General features: G+C 36.4%; 1 protein-coding gene across 2 annotated transcripts in view; it reads right to left on the bottom strand.

The window, feature by feature from the left end:
• myo3a (myosin IIIA) overlaps window positions 1-4,145 on the bottom strand; it is a 111,977-nt gene extending 107,832 nt beyond the window's left edge. The window contains exons 1-2 of one of the 2 annotated variants that reach the window (XM_056451169.1): window positions 3,978-4,145; window positions 2,549-2,683 (exon numbers count right to left, since the gene is read on the bottom strand). In XM_056451169.1, coding sequence (XP_056307144.1) covers window positions 2,549-2,683; window positions 3,978-4,145 — 303 coding nt within the window. Of the gene's footprint in view, window positions 1-2,548; window positions 2,684-3,977 lie in introns of those variants that run through there. The other variant, XM_056451170.1, reaches the window with a different exon arrangement.
• Between the last annotated feature and the right edge of the window lie 14,383 nt (window positions 4,146-18,528).

The raw sequence follows: 18,528 nt of genomic DNA, 5'->3' as shown, positions 1-18,528 counted from the left end.
ACATAATCTTAACATAATCTTAACATAATCTTAAATTTATGGTTTATTAGTCGGATGATTTTGAAATGATTTGCTATACATAAAAGATCAGCAAATACAGGTCATATAGACATGTACTATAGACATTAACTGTTTGAATATATATATATATATATATATATATATATATATATATAGACCATTTTGAGGGACGTAAACAATAACAATGGTCCGAACATATTTCCTGTTTAAATTTTTTTATTTGCAAAGCTTCTGAGAATCCAAAAGGTCCACATATTAATAAATAATGTTATGATAGCTGTTTTAAAGTTGAGTTATGGTTGAATTTCCTCTTTTTACAGTTATGAAATAGTTTGACAACAAGCAGGAAATGTTCTTGGTTCAATCACATCACCACATTGAAATGGTGTATATATATATATATACAATTGGCATTGTGTGATTTGCTATTGAATTGCTATTGTGTAAGTGAATGATTCAGTGATTCATTATCGTTTGAGTTAATCACTCTCATGACCAAGAAAGACTGAGAAGCAAAACTTTAATGTACTTGAACTTTTATAACTTAAAAAAAAATTAACAACAGAATGTAAGTTATGTAAAAATGATTTAACCCAGGCTCATTAGAAATACGTGCTTCAGCCTACCTTTTTTGTAAAAGTTGCATGTTTCAAAGGTCAAATCCACTAGAGGACATTTTTACGAATCTGAATTACGCTACTTATGGTATGTTTTGTTGTAATTGTACATTTGAGATAAACATTATTTTGTACACGTCCATGAGAATGTGGGGCTTGTTGTACAAATCACCTAGACAAACACTGACCTAAACTTTCCCTAAACCCAAACAATAGTTTTTTCAAAAGCAAACATAAGAGAAAAGTGGACTGTTACATTGCTTTTATCTCATTTGTGCAATCGTCCTCCCCGACTCAGACCCGAGTGCTCTGTATTACAAGTACAACACTGTACAAGGTGAGCTACTGAGCAAACTGACCATGCCAGAAACGTTGTCAATATGGAGATAGTCAAGTGAGGCAAACATATTTGATTATAATTCATAGACAATGTTAGGTTTTTTGTGATATTTGTTTGGTAACTGCATGAAAATCATTGATATCATTGATAATATCCCTGTAAATATCATTAGTGTGAAAAGGAATAAACGTTTTTGCTGTCACACTGCCTCGTAGCATTCGTTTTACCAAGAAACTACAGTCAAGAACAAGTTTTGAGATTTCACAAAAAAGTAGAAACCATTTAAAATGATGTCTAAACTGTTTATTAAAAAAGAACTAAAACTGACTTAAAATTTAAGGACCAAACAAAACAACTGCGTATGTTCAGTACAATAAAACAGAGTCATATTTGAAGGGGCTTGGACTCCACATACTATGGTATGTCTGTGGTCTTTAGTATTATCATTTAGTACCATATACCATTGGTGGGAAATACAGTAGGTTCACAGTTTAAGTGGATTGATGATGTTATTTTAGTGTTGAATTAAATACTATATCATGTCACTGCAATTTGGAGAGCTACAATGAAGCTACTCTAGATGTCCTTTTTTACTGCATAACAATACAAGCAGCTGTGTGGCTATTAAAAATGTCGACTTGACTATAATTTGACATATTAATCTAGAGAACACAAACAATACACTTTAAATAGTAGATGTGCATAATACTATTCATGAAGGACACATTCTAATTACTGGATGATTCAGCTACAATAACAAAAAACAACTGCAATAGTAAACTCAATGCAGAATTTATGAGCTGTCTGAAAATATATTACAAGCTGTCAGAATAATTACAGCTGAAAGGCATTACTATAGCATTACTCATCAATATATAATCACAGTATGATGTAATGTAAGAGTCCTCAGTGTCAGTATACTGTACCATGACAATAGTACACCATCTCTTTTGTGCTGTATGTGAATGTCGAACTAGTATTTCACACAGCCGGTCCACATTAAAAGTCATCTCATCCTCCTATACCTGTCTTGCCACAAAAAACTCTGCCCAGACCTACAGCTGAGAGTAAAGTCTCTTATGTAACACTCATCTGATCCCATTTCCACAACAAACACCTTCATGTCTGTTCTTAAGCAGCCAAACACAGCTCACAGTGATCGCTATAAGTCAAATAAATAAATAAAAATAACACCATTTTAAGGCATCCATGTACCATAGCCTGCAATTTTAATTTATTCTGTATTAATGCTAATTAAAAAAAGAGGTTCTGATAATAATAATCTTTTTATTAGCATTATATTTAGCTAATCCTGTATAAACAGATTTCCAGTGCTTTCAAACAGATCCAACCAGCCCACACTGTGATGACGGCAATAAATCCATAATGATATGGCATGTAATACACAAGTTTGATGCACAAATACTAGCATGTTTCAGTGTTGCAGATTTATTAACCATGATTGATTAAGGCCTTTCTAACACTATTTCTAACACAATATCACAAGCACAATTTAGCACATTTACAACAAGCTTAAATAAATGCCTGACATAGGATTTAGAAACTTTACCTCTAGCACTAGCCATAGCTGGTCTCCAGTCTTGACATCCTTCTTGTAGAACATCCCAAAGAATTTAACAACATTGGGATGGTCTGAGAGAGCTTTCAGGATGTTATACTCAGCTTCAATTTCCTCATCGATGTCCTAAAAATAAAATATAAATAAATTAAATCGATTCACAAGTTTGCTGTTAAAGAAAGAGAGAGCAAATGGCAAATTCTGAAAGGAAAGCTTAAGTGTAAAAAATGTTACAAGTAAAAAAAAAAAGGAATATTTTTGTAATAAGAAGAGAGCTGCTAAAACATTTTCATTAAATATCAATCCTTTTAAGAGATGCATGGCCCTGGCTTGAGCTTCAATTTTCATTATTGAGTGAACAAAAATATTTTTATTACCTATTCAGTGTACAGAAACACAAACAGATCCACTGATACTGATCCACTGATAAAACAAAGTGTTTTGTGAGTCATTTTATCTACTGAATTTTTCCAAAACCAAAAAGGCCATACAGTACAATGAAGCCCCACCGCAGTAAACTAGGCACAGAGTAGACTAAAATTGCATTTACTGGCTTCAATACCTTCAAGGTTTTTGACCAACTTTGGAAAATTACTGTTTACTGATTGAACTTGGCTGAAAATCAACCTCTGAATGTAGAATTCTAATAAATATGGCACACAGGGCTTCTGAGTGATGCCTTTTGGCTTCAAAAGTGCTCCATACATCTAATACAACACTAGATTACTGCATTTCCTGTGCTTGGAAAGCAGTGAAAATAAATATTAGTGAATATCTGAAGTACAATGACCACCGCAGCTGCAGTCTATTAAATTAAGCCGACATTTATTTGATCTAGATGAGTAATTTTAAATACACTGGCAGCCAAAGGCCATTGAAATACTTCCAAGGCTCCTTTCAGGACCTTGAAAGGGTGAATTGGAGAAACTCCGGTGAAGTAAATGAACACAAATTGCACATTTTCTGAGAAGCCATCTGATCATGATTAGTCTGGGTATATGCTGTTAGAGGCCCTTTTATTTGCCCAGTCACTAAAGGAAAGAGTGTGTGGCTGCAGAAATAATGAGAGAGACAGTCACACAAAAAGCCTTTTGGCATTATCTGGAGGATATGGATGTTCTATTCTTAATATAACAGGGGCGAGTGGATGTTCTCAGTGGTCAGTAATCCACCCCAGGCCTCACTTAGGGCATAAACACGTTCACAGGTACACATAAATACATGAATACAGATGCGCATTGACTGAACCTGAAGGGCCAACCATGACCCTGCCCTTAACCTTAGCTCTGTGCAAATATGACTTTGAGTTTATGAGTGTTTGGCAAAACAAGTCTAGATGCGCATGTTGCTTGTTGTCTTTGTTCATTGTGGCCTGAGACATGCACTACATATAGGTTAGATCTAGTAGGGCTGTACTCACATGGATCGGATCCAGTATTTTGACAGCGGCTTTGCTGCCATCGACCTTATTATGCACTTTATAAACTTTCCCATAAGTCCCTTTGCCAATAGTCTCAATGATCTCCCAGGTGTCAGACGGATCTGGAAAGCTGTCAAAGATGATGGATTTCCCTGAGCGAGGAAACATCTTCCCGAGTGATCTCCTGAGGAGAAAGAGCACATATTGAGCCTTGAGATGGATGTTCTTTGCAGTTGAAGACAGTCTGCTTGCTGTTTTTCCATTTGACTTATAGTTGATAAAATCTGTTGATAGTTGATATCAAATCTGTACAGGTGTGAAACATGATTAAGAAAAGCTGTGGAACCACTATGTGGTGAGTAAAAAAAACCATTGCATGAATAATACACCCCAGTTTACACTTTAAAGTTAGTCTTAGCACAGCTAGGGATATATTTGTTTGACAGCCATGTTGTGGATTAACAAAGATCCATATAGAAAGAGTAGCAACATGACCTACTTGTCAAAATCCCACTTTTTAATTCCTGACTTAGTGTATCTCTCTGTTGGGTGTTGTGTAACATTGAAAATGGATGGCTTTTAGGCTAAAATGTTTTGATAAAATAATTTTCCTCTGATACCATCCAGTAGAGGTTAGCTTTATTTTATTCTCTTCCAAATGGAAAGATGTGCTGTGCCCTTCTTGGAAGTTCTCCTTCTTGCAGAAATAGGTTCTAAATCTGATTTTACTCTTCTCTAAAAACAGGGGGGTCCTTTTTTAGCCCCTGGAGATTTACCTTTCTGCAGATGTTAGCTCTAGACCTGATTAAATTCACTGTTGCACTGTTTAATCCTATACAAATACAGGGGCACCTGTCTTCTTGCTGGAGGTCCACAATAGGTTAGGTCTAGACCTGATTAAATACTCTTGAACCTTTTTACAAAAACAGTGGTGTCTTATCCTGTTCCTGGAGGTCCACCAGAAGTTAGTTCTAGACCTGAATAAACACAGGGAGCAAAAGCTGGGTCTTTGAAAACAAGTCTACTTCATTGACCTTCCTTCCTCATACTTCATTGAACTTCCTACTTCACCAACACTTCCTATTATGTCAGGGTAGGGTCTATTGTTCCAAATTAAGTATGCCATTACTTTTTTAAATGCTCAGACATGAGATTGGCTCTTGGTCAGGTTTGTCCAGCCCTGGTATTTGAGGACTACTTCAACCACACCTGTTTGTTTAGTTCATATTTCTTAATTAGGCTACAATTAAACACTGCAATTAAACATCAAAACAAGGGTGTCCTATTCAGTTCCCGCAGATTCTCCTTCATGCAGGGATCAGATATATACCTGATTTTACTATTCTCAAAAGCAAGGGGGTCCTTTTCAGTTCCTGGAGGTTCTCCTTCTGCAGAGGTTAGCTCTAGAACTGATTAAATTCACTATTGCACTGTTTATCTTTTACAAACACACGGGTACCTGTCGTCTTCCTGGAGGTCAACAAGAGGTTAGCTCCAGACCTGTTTAAACACTCGTGAACCTCTTTTACCAAGAACAGTTGTGTGTTACCCTGTCCCTAGAGGTCCACCAGAAGTTAGTCCTAGACCTGAATAAGTGCAAATTTTATACCTGTCCAAAAGAAGTGGTGCATTATTGTAGTGTTCCTTGAGGTCCACCTTCGTGGAATATGAAATATGAACTAATTAAGTAGATGTGGTTGAAGTAGTCCTCAAATACCAGGACTGGACACACCTGACCAAGAGACAGTCTCTGATCACTGAATGTCTGATCACTTAAAAAAAGTAATGGCATACTTAATTTAGAACAATATAGTGTGCTGTACTACCTTGAAATAATAGGAAGTGTTGGTGTTGCACCATTCGATAAAGTAGACTTGTTTTCAAGCTTGCACCCTTTCTGTCATTTAAATAGCTACCACAAAGCTCTTGCTCCCCGTGGTTTAAGGGCTCCATCAGAGTCTCATATTGTTGTGATGGAGAATTTGGCTATGCTTCTTTAATGTGAGTGAATAATGGGGATGTGATTCAAGCTGCTTTTACGACCTCGCCTTTGTTCTCTGCAGGCGCCAAACAGTGCAAACCACTTCGGCTACTGTAGCTTGATGTGCTAGTGCCATCAATAAAACCACAGAGAAGAATAGGACCGTAATGAACTACAGCTCTAGCTTGGAAAATGAAAAAGATGCATTGTGTATTTTAGCATGTAAGCTAATTTCACAGAGACACCAATAAATTATTACAACAGACTGAATGGATTGCACAGGGAATATTCCTCTTGCATTCACGGAAGTAATGGCAAAATTGACATTATGGGGCTTTTCTAAGAAATGTTTTAAAGTTTGGTTAAATTTGCATTGCAGGTGTACTTAAATTTGCCCATTGGCTTTCAGGGATGCACATTTCAATACCAGAAATTAGTTCACTCACTCATTTTCCTTTGACTAAAGCTTGGTTTATACTTTTGCATCGAGTGACCAACATGGCCCATGTTGCTTGCCTTGCACATAGTCGTGCATTTATACTTTTGTGTGTTGTTTGTGTTGCTCTGCAGTAACACTTCCGAAACGCTAGCTGGCAGTAGGTTTTTATGCTCCTCAGCGTCTAGTTTTCGCATGTGTTTTGTTTTTTCTGAACGCTTCCTTAATGTACAAGTAGCTAAAACTCACTTAATCAGAGGCGGGAACTGGTGGATGTGCATCCACGTTAAACATTTGGTAAACACAAACTCCAACTGGTTTGTGTCGCTCTCAGCCCTGCTCATACTCATAAGTGCTACCAAGCCGACCAATCACAGAGCATACACTACGTGTAGTTACATTTCTTGAGAGGTGCTCGTTGGCGTCAGCCATGACGAGGACTATGCGACCGCGCGAAGGCTGTGCTGGACCATATGCGCGCTAGAGGTATTAAATCAGCCTTAAGTCTTTGATTTATTAGGGGTTGCCAGATTGGAATGAATCTCCAATTACTCCCTAGAGGCCCTTCCAACACCAACCCAGTACTGGGAAACAACTATAAACTAGAAATTAATTCGCTTTAATTTAAAGGGGACCTAATACGCAAAAATCACGGTTATAAGGGGTTTAAACACAGTAGCGTGGCAACAGTCTGTGAATGTAAGCAGATTCATATAGTAAAATTAAAAACTTTTAATAATATCACTTCATAAAACACTTTGACATTCTCCCATTGTACATTAGTGCCCCGCTCATTAGTGACAATCTCTCTCTTATTAGCATAGGACGTTAGTCTTGTTTTTGAATCTGCCACTATACTGACACAGAGGCATTGTAGCTCCGCTCTTTCAAAAAGAGCACTCATTTCAATTTAAAGCAACAGTCCCTGGATTGGCACAGTTTGACTCAAAGCCAAAAAGGGGCAGCTTCAAAAAGTTATAAAACATTATTTTCTTTAAAAATAACTTCATAAGGGCGGTTTTTTACAGAGATGCTTCAAGAGAACATTGTTTAATTGTTGTTTTTTAATAGTGTTGTGCACAATTTTAGAGGATTTGAACATTTGTAAGGATGATTTGAACTTTCCATTTTAATTAAAAACCCAGGGTCCCATGGAGAACATGTTAAATTATCTTTAAACTAATAAACAATTATAAAAACTCTTCACTGAGTGGTTCTTCAGGAAACAAACAGTGGGCTCACTTTTTTTTTAAGAATGTGGAATGGCAAAATAAAAGTGCACACATTCAGCATTACAACTTGCAGTACAGACTACAGTTAGAATAGAAAACAGTAAAAATAAAACTCATTTTTCTTTGGCTTATTCCCTACTCTATCAGGGGTTGCTCCAGCAGAATGAACTTTTAATTACTCTCACAAGTTTTACCAGATTTTTGCCTCAACCAAGCTCTAAGAATACAACCCTTCGTGCTGGAAAACATGCGCACACTCTCCCATTCACATACTATGGGCAATTAAGTTGATCCAATTCACTTATACCACATGTCTTGGACTGTGTGGGAAACATGAGCACCCAGAGTAAACACCAACACAAGAGAACGCAACCTTCTTGCTGTGAGGCGACAGTGCTAACCACTGAGCCACCGTGCCGCAAACTGTAAAACTATTTTAATAGTTTAAACCAATTTTGAACAAAATGAAATAAGTAAATGATAGAATTTGCATTTGTGTGCAAAACTATCCCGTGTCACAACTGAGTAGTTCATTTTCCACTGTTTGTAAGCTTTATCTGCAAAAACATGTGCTACAAATTAAATATTTTAGCTTTTAAGGCAGTTTTCACTGTTACTCGATGTAACCCACTCTTGACCAAAGTCATACTGGTAGAATTAGTCATAAATGTATTGGAAAATAAACGTTAAAAGTAGCAAAATCAGCACAAAAAGTCCAAACAACAATTAAGATAACTTGACATTCTGTAAATACTGTTAGTAGTAATCACTGATCTTATTATACTGTCTGTCTAACAGACTCAACATTTGTGACCCTACCGGGTGAAAGTTCAACCAGCTATATCTTTACTCCAGTTACACCTACTTTAAAGATAAAAACTAAAGTTCAACATGTCACTTACATTCTTTCCTCAAATGGTTGCTGAACATTTGTTGAATAAGTCCATATTGACTCCGTTGAGGCAGTTGTGGCGTGTGAACACTTGTGGAGGAGTTAACCACAGCTAAAGCTAATCTCAGCAAGCCATGCCTGGCACCAGAAACAATGCTAAGCAGCAGAAGATATGTTGGGATTAAGAGGAATTAGTTGACTACGCCATGAGCCTTTCCTTATTTAGATCCTCATTGATATAGACGCCAAAGTTAGTTAGGACAACTAAGAATATATCACCAGGGGGACTACCTCTCTAACCCAAAGAAAGTAACCAGACAGAGTAGCATAGGAAGCATCTTTATCCATTGTTTGGGGGTTTTACCAAAGAAAGCACTTGAGTTCTCCATGAAACCCATCACGTTTAATTGAAATCACTATACAAAATAAAATACAAATTCTGTTTTCTTTAGAATAAACTAACTATGTTGAAAGATTTATTAAAATTATGATGCTGAGGATGTAACATATTCTAATTTCTAAAAAACTAATTAGCTCAATTTGGATGGACAACTTAATCTAGGTTATAATTCTGCAATCCTGTCATCATTTGTTTAGTTTCACGTTTCGAGTCATTGTTTATTACCATTTGTAGAAAGTGAAAATTTAATTACCAGAGGGGCTTTTGCACACTTGGTAGCATTTTGATACTCAAATATTTTCATAATTACAATAACTACTGCCATATGTATCTGCTTTTGGCTTTTTGTACAGCAGAAACTCAAAAGCTGAAGCTGAAAATGCATGGACAGCTATTTTTGTGCCTAACCTATGCATTTGTTGGGGTTCCTAGTCAGACCCAAATTTTATGGAAGTCGAGTATTTAAATGAATCACACAACGTAATCTTCATGTTGGCAGTCCTCAAATTACAGGTATTTACACCATTATTTAAGGCCTAAAAAGCATGTCCTAAATGTCAAGTTGTACTTAAAATGGCTGCAGTTGTTATCCTTTTTCTGCAACACCTCAAAAAAGGAAATGGCAAAACATGAGCATTCTCTTGGTCAAGGTGCTGATGGGAGAATTTAACCTTTTAAAAATTTAAAACACTTTAACCAACTACCTCACAAAGGAAATAACCCCTTTTTAACCTTTATAACCTTTATTTATAAACTAATTTCGAGAGAATCATGATTGTCCACAGCTGGTCCCACATTAGCTAACACGTGATTCAGACAATTCCTAACTCATTATAAATAACCCAAGTTTTTTCAACCTCAGTATCTTCATCTTGAAGAATCCCCCCTCCCAACACTACTTAACACGGCAGCCCAGTGATTAGCACTGTTGCCTTACAGCATGAATGTCACTGGTTAAAGTCCCTACTGAATCAGTCGACATTTCTGTGTGGAGTTCCCCGTGACCTAAGTAAATTGAACATTAATAATTGACATCATAGTCAAGCTCTTAGTAAGTCATATTTCTCTCTTCAGTCATCCCTATATCTGTCTTTATCCAGAAACAAGTCAGTGGAGTTCATCGAGATCTACGAGGGGAGTTTTTAAACTCCCTTCTCACCCTGCTAATGGGAGGTAACCCAGGACTCGAGAATCTCATAAGCTCAGGGCTCTCTGTCGGGACAGCATGCCAAACAAGCTCTGTTATCAATCAGCTAAGTGTGAACTCTTGAATGATTCATGCTTCAAAATATTCAAAACATGACATGCTAGGGACACCTGGTCATCAAAACGCTGTAAATGCAACAACAACTCAAAGCATGCATTAAAATGAGCTTTTTCAAGCACATTGCAAATGTTAAATTAAAAGCATGACTTATCAAATGCAATTACTAATAATCGAATATCAAGAACTATTAAGTGTATGCATACCATGTCTTTTATCAGTTTTCAAGGCTTATTTTGTTTGCTCTATGGCAGGCTCTTCTTAACAAGCCAATTTTATCAGCTACTATTAGTACTTTTAGTTAAACAAGTGTCTCATTACAACCTCTTACAACTGATCCAAGATCAGATTTAAAAAAACTATAAAACTTCTGCAATGATTTGCCCCTGGGGGAGGATCTGACATATATTACACACATGAAAGCCTAGGCTGGTTAGATGGTTCCAGCTGGTCTCCCAGCCTGGTTTTAGAAGAGTTTTGGTCATTTCTAGACTGCTTTTTGTCATTCCCAGCCTGGTCTTAGCTGGTCATTTAGGCCATCCAAATACCAGCTTGACCAGCCTGATTTAAAACTAGAACCGCCACTTGGTCAATTATACCCAAACCACATTATGCCATGAAAGATGGAGAGTCTTATGGTGGGGAAATAATGTGTCGTAAATTTACCCGCACTGGTGGTTTTAGGTATACAGTGAACCCGGCCGGTTTAAGTGTTAACCTAAACATAGCTAGTTTTGCTTGGTCTGCCAACTTGGCTAGGCTGGTTCAGCTAGTTTTATCTGGTCAGATATTGAAATGGCTAAAACCAGCTGGAAATGGCCAAACCCCCTCTAAATCCAGCTGGCCGACCAGCTAAAACCAGCCAACCAACTTTTTTCAGTAGGGATAGATTATACAAATCACACCACAGTGGACAACCATTTAAAAATCACATTACCTTACCAAATTTATCCAAGCTCCAAACCACTAGTTTAAAATAAAAGATTCATATGGTTTCAAAGCTTCATGAAAACAACCATGGCTAGGTCAGGAATTACTCCAGTCCTGGAGGACCCCAGTCCTCTACAGAGATCAGCACTATCCTTAATCAAGCACACCTGGATAAAATTGACCTTTGTCTTCAGGATTGCTTGAATATTAAAGCCATGTTTGATTAGGGATTGAGCTAAACTTTAAATGGTTACTAGGCACTTCTCCATACTCCAGTTGTGGACAGGAAAATTGCCCTAAAGGAGTGTTTATTTATTGGGGACTGCCTATGAATGAGATCTTATAACCACCTGCTCCAAAAAGCCTCGTATATGTCAAGATACACTGTAATGTAAGAGAACATGTTGGCCTGCCTTGTGCTTGACACAACATTACACATATATGTCGGGAAAACAACCATTGCTGTTATAAAGCGTCATTTGAGCATGATAGGGCATTATCTGTCATTACAAATGCCAGGTGATTAGCCTTCTAAACAGAGGCCACACAGCCTGTAACTGAGCACATGTACAGCTCAATGCAAACTCCCCAAAGAACCTCCAGACATGTTCAATAATGAATTGAGCTTCTATATGTTACAAAACTCCATGACACAGAGACACAGGAGAAAACGGAAGATAAGGCTAGCCCACCTCCGCACTCACAAATTACAAGACATTGGGTGTGAGTGTGTAAGCCGATCTCCCCTACGTGAGGTACTTAGAGCTTATGAGCTGCATTGGCGTATGCATTTTTTAGTGAGGCAAGCTTCACTGTTGCTGCTCATACACAGTTTGAGACATTAATGATAATGGACTCTTAATTTGGGTCAGTGCACAACCACCCCAGAACACCCTATATGCCACCTTCTAACACTTTGGGAACCTCAAAGACCTTGAAGACCCCTTAACATTTTGGTTAGTTTTGCTTTGACAAACAACAAAGAACTAGGTCAAGCAATACCAAGTCAAGGTTGTATAGACTCATAAATTCAACAAGACATTCATCAGAGATTCTGGTCCATACGGACATGATGACATAAAGCAGTTCTGGCAGATTTTTTAACTGCCCATTCATGATGTAAATATCCTCTGCCACCAACCTTCCCAAACATGCTCTGCTGGATTGAGAGCCATTGACTATGGAAGACAATTGAGTATACTGAACTCATTATCATGTTCAAGATTCTAGAGATGGTTGTGTGTGATGATACTAGTAAATCAACAGCTTCAAAAATAGTCAGACCAGCCCATTTGTCTAATCTGCATTAAACACAGTTGAACATGTAACTAACGAAGTATTAACACTGGAACTACCAGCCTGATCTCACAAGGAAACGCAGCTATTTTACATATTGTCAGAAAAGCGGCTAATTTGTACAAATTTTTACATTTTCATTCAAATAAAAACAGACAATCTTTAAGGGGAGGTGTGCACCATACCCCACTCCCAAACCAACCTCTGAGATAGTACAAAATAATATGAATCAGCCACTAAACTAAAAAGTTACGAATTGATGTGAGATTGTGTTGGAACTACCAGAATTCTAAACTACTGAAATTGCCATAGTGGTCATTCTGACCGTTCATATAAGACTATACTAAACAGATTTTTTGTCATGATTTATTTACATTTAAAGCTTCTATTGAGATTATAGAATTAAGCTTTGAACAACTGTCATCATATTTTTATGAGGTCATTACCTAAACATTCAATGTTTTTTGTAATATAGCCAATATGCAAGAAGGAGAGCAACCCTGCTGAAACCCTGCAGTTTTTTTTTAGGTTGGTTGGCTGGTTTTAGCTGGTCGACCATCATTAGCCAACTAAGGTCGCAAGTTCCATCGTTACAAACATAGTTCGTTGATTTGGTGTTTCCCAAATCCATTGTTACAACGATCATGCGCAAACTCTGTGGCAAACTTGTACGTTTGCAACTACACCTCTAATACTGTAGTTAAACATAGTTCCCAACTGTGTTCTATTCCTAGTTATCCCCCCATGCCCTATTCTTTTAGTACGTTCCAACATTTAAACATTTAAAAAACATCATCTCTAAAAAGTCACCTCTCTTAGGAGTATTTTACTTTCAAAATATTTTTACAGTTCAGTTTTAGATCGTTCTTCATATAAATCGTTAGGCTAATGGTTGTAATTTACAAAAATCCCACTTATTATTATTATTATTATTATTGCTGTTGTTATTATTATTATCATCATTATTATTATTATTGTTATTATTATTATTGTTATAATTATTATTATTATTATTGTTATTATTATTATTATTAAGTATGATTTTTGTAAATTACAACCATTAGCCTAACGATTTATATGATTTATATATGAGATTACATGTTAGATGAGCGTTTTTTATGTTGTATAATAGAATATGGAGTATTCTTTTTTAAGAAAACATAGGCCCTATATGTGCCGTTAACATATATTTTAATTAATATGGAAAGCGAGTGCATGTTTTTATCAAAACTAATATAGTTTTTTTTTTTAAATGCGTGTGCGTGTAAAACAATATAATTTGTATGCCGTTTTTCTCTAGAGAAGTTGTTACCACTCCGTTTAGAGCGTCATTATGGACATTTTACGTTATAACTAACATGGTTGAAACGATGGATCTGCGACAAAGCAGCTACGGTTTAAACTCATCACTACATCGCTCTTTTCCCAAATGATGCATGGTACTATAATAGTTCAGCTGCGAGTTATGTTGTTGTTTGGGAAATGCAACCCAGCCTGGTTTTAGAGGGGTTTTGGCCATTCCAGGTTGACCAGCCTAGCCAGGCTGGGAGGCCAGACAAAGTCACCTTAAACCAGGCTGGTCAAGCTGGATATAGATGGTTTTAGCTGGTCATTTTCCATAACATTAAATTACATAATATATAAATGATCAACTTTACTGATTCAGCAGTTTGTGCACAAAGCAGTTGGTACACAAAGATAGATTTTTTCAAAGTGTCATTCCACTCAACACATAAGGGAGAGTTTACCAAGAATGAGAGTTGGTAATATATTGTTTGGTATTAAAATCAGGTAGTTTAAAATTGCTAAACTTGTGTGCTCCATTGCACATAATAGATCATCTTCATCATTTAATCATTTTTACCATTTCAATAGACTGCACACAAACACCTCTTAGTAATAGAATTTTGTTTACCACAGCAATGATACAGAGGAAATGCAAAAAGCAGTGATTTTTCTGAATATGGTGCAACCTATAATGAGCCTAATTTGCATAGAACCTATAATGAGCCTAATTTGCTTTCACAAGAATGACAATGAGCTCATTTAAATATGGCACAGTGCTATTTCTGCACCTTTAGCACCTGGCTAAACAATATTGCAGGTGCGCAAAAGTGATAATGTGCAAAAAGTGCCACAATTGTAAATGTTGTGCAATAGTGAATTCATCCGGCATTTGCATACCTGTTTTGGCCAGATGTCATCTCTGCCTGCTTTGCATCCAGAGAGCAACTTCATGAAAGGCGCTCTGAAACATTTCAAGATAATACATTCGGCACTATGGTGAGGCTTGTCTCCTTATTTCACCTTTTTAAAGAACAAAAGTCGAAGCAACTTGAGGAGAGCAAGGAAACAAGAGCCAGGACCGCCAGGGAAAGAAAGACAAGAGACCTGAGCTAATTTACAAGGCTGTGGGAGGGTTGAAGTTTCAGTTTAACCTTTGCAGGGCAAAGCATAGACAGGAAAAATATACTAGATGAAAGACACTGTATTGCAGGTCAGAACAAATGATTCTTAAAGGGACAGTTCACCCAAAAATGACAATTGACTCATCATTGACTTTTGTGCAGTGGTGTAAAGTAGCAAATTGCAAATACTCAAACTACTATAATTGAGTAGTTTTTCCCCAGGAATTGTAATTCACCAAGTAGTTTTTAAAATGAATACTTTTACTTTCCTTTAAGTACATTATTACTGTTTTATCAGTACTTTTACTCCATTACTTTCCTTCAACCTGCAGTCACTACCTTATTTTTTTCTTGTCTATGGTGATTGGCTAAGGTAGAACAATAAATATTGTGATTCCTGTCCAATCAAAACGCACATGGAAACTAAATTGCATCATACTGAACTACCTCAAGACATGGGCCCTATGCAGCAAACCTTTTAAAAGTGTCCAAGAAGACGTCCAAAATCCCCATACAATAACCCAGAGAGAGTTTAAACTGGATGACGAATGTATGATGACTGAAATGGCCTTAAACCAGGGGTGCCAGAACATTTTCTTATAAAGGGCCAAAAACCAAACTTGATTGAGGGATGTGGACTGAATATATATCAAGCGGAATATATCACTGTATTACACATGGGTAATTTCCTAAATTATTTGCTAATATTTAAACTAGAAAATATTGCTTTAAATCATATTAACTAATGCAGTATAATTGTTTTACATTGAATAATTTAATTATTACAAAAAATAAAATACAATTAACTAGCCAGCAGCTAGCTCTCTGCAACTCTCACATGGTCACCCACTAAAGCTAAGCTTCTCGTCTTTCGAATGAGAAGTTAAACCTAATATGTACCTAATATGTAATATGTACATTAAGAAAGTCGACAATACGCATCGCATACAGTACATACGATACATTTTTTACTCAAAACATACTGTATTTAAACTTAAAATTACCTTAAAACACCCAGCCAATACTATCTACCCAAGGTCAATCACTCTCATTAAAGCAAAAAGACATGTAACTGGTCTTTACCTGGCATTTTAGATGCAAATCAGAACCAATTGACTTCCATAGTAGGAAAAACTAATATTATGGAAGTCAATTGTTCTTCAAAATATGTTCTTTTGTGTTCAAGAGGAAGAAATAAACTTGAATAGGTTTAAAACAAGCAAAGGTGAGTAAATAAAATAAATTGGGGTGAACTATCCATTTAACCCACCAAAAAACTAAATACTAAGCAAAATTTAAGCATTTACTAACATTGCGGTCCATATATACATTATGAATATGTACATTAAGAAAGTTTACCATACGCATTGCATATATAACATTTTTGTTCAACATGTTGTTGTATTTTGCTCAAAACACACTGCATTTAAACTTAATAACTTAATAACATTACTTAAAAACACCCAGCCAATACTATCTACCCAAGGTCAATCACTCTCATCAAATCAGAAAGACATGTAACTGGTCTTTACCTGGCATTTTAGATGCAAATCAGAACTAATTGACTTCCATAGTAGGAAAAACTAATATTATGGAAGTCAATTGTTCTTCAAAATATCTTCTTTTGTGTTAAAGAGGAAAAAATACACTCAAATAGGTTTTAAACAAGCGAAATGTGAATAAATAAACACATACTTTGGGTGAACTGTCCATTTAACACACCAAAAAACTAAATATTAAGCAAAATTTAAGCATCTATTAATATTGTGTTCCAAATATACATTATAAATATGTACATTAAGAAAGTCGACAAGCATTATATATATATATATAACATTTTTGTTCAACATGTTGTTGTTTTACTCAAAACACACTGCATTTAAACTTAATAACTTAATAACATTACTTAAAAACACCCAGCCAATACTACCTATCCAAGGTCAATCACTCCCATTAAATCAGAAAGACATGTAACTGGTCTTTACCTGGCATTTTAGATGCAAATCAGAACCACATCCCTATAAACTCCCATTTTGGCTAAGACATGTATTATACACAAGCACATGCACACATCCACATTCAAAGAACCAAATTACAGCCGAACCCACATCTGAAAGTAGGCAAATCAACCACATTTGGTTTTCTAGTCCTGCCCTTGAGTTATCTTAGGCACAGAATGAACTGCATTCAGCATAACTTATACAGCAGATCTTAAACTCAATGCAATTCCAGTCCAAAAATAGCTCCAATGCTCATCTTAAGCAAAAACAAACCCTGTTTTTCTATATTACCAGAGATCTTTAATACATTTAGCTAATCTTGCATTGTTTCTCACACTTTATTAACCTATAAACACCTGCTTTAAAACCAAACTGTCCTGAAAAAAAGTGGTAAATACTCATCTCATGCAAGTAAACAAACTCCAACTTACAGTTTGCTGCTACCGCTACATGCTCAGGTATCAATCAATCGTAAGCCTCCCATCGCTGAGGAAGGAGACTGTGCTAGTTACTGCCTACAGTTAGGTTATCTCTCTGTATGATGTATTATTCATCGGCAAAAAGTAACACAATATTGTACAATATCCCTCCATGCTTGGCTTCCGACCATTGCTTTAATGCATCCTCAATGTTGGCTGAGGTGACCTATGGACGGAGACATGCAATATCACTTGCAGGTGACAGAAGGAAACAGGCAACTGTTTGGGCAGCCATTCTGTAATAGGTGTAATGGGTCATGACACCAGACTTTAGGCCATAGCATAGTGGGATAAAGTTTCTACCTATGCAGAGAATAAGTAAAAAGAGGGTTTTTTGAGGTCTATGCCAGCGTTCTGTGTAATCTAATGTTACTATAATGAGTCTAACAGAGCAACAGATGCTACTGTGATTGCCACTACATACAAGTCTGCCTTTAATGTCACTTATCTATCTTAGAGAGACATCTAGTGTCTCTGCCTCGGGCATTGACTACACAATGACCTAGCAGACAGGCTTATTTTAGTGTCTATAATTACATAAATCTTTAATGAAAAATAAAAAGTGTTCTTTTTAAACCATTATTACACCAGTTCCTCCAATATTATACATGGGTCAACAATGTTACACATTTATATCTAGGCCAGTGGGCGCAGGCAATATGGTGATCTTGCAGATGATAACAGGGTTATACCTTTAAACTGTTTTCCTGGGCATTTGATAAATAATTAAAAAAGGGTTTCCAGGTGGCTTCAAAGCCGACAATGTTTTCAGAAAGATTGTGTCTTAGCCTCTCTAAATGTAAAGTGGTAGAGAATGCTAAAAGCCAGGATTTAAAAAGTGGTTTTGTTGGCATTTTCCATAAATAAAGAATATTTTTTTTAGCTAACACCATTCCATATTGAACAGCTTTTTTAATTTGATGACTAAACCCACGAAGTGAGTCAGACCAACCAAAAACAGCGATTGCTGGATCAGGGGCGAGTTTACAAGAATAAGCCTCAGAGTAGAAGTTGAAAATTTCGCTCCAAAACTCAAAAAGTTTTGGGCATGACCAAAAAAGATGTCCTAAAGAGCCTTCCGCAGATTCACATTTGTTACATTTAGAGGAAATGGAGGGGTAGAATTTATTAAGTTTAACCCTAGAATAATGAAGCCGATGCACTACTTTATATTGGATTAGTCGATGTCTGGAGTTAATAGAACATGTATTTATGACCTTGACAGACTTTTCC

The sequence above is a fragment of the Danio aesculapii genome, chromosome 24 (genome assembly GCF_903798145.1).
Source record: "Danio aesculapii chromosome 24, fDanAes4.1, whole genome shotgun sequence".
NCBI lineage: Eukaryota > Metazoa > Chordata > Actinopteri > Cypriniformes > Danionidae > Danio > Danio aesculapii.
The sequence above is the reverse complement of the archived record's forward strand: the minus strand, read 5'-3'. Positions and strand labels throughout refer to the sequence as shown.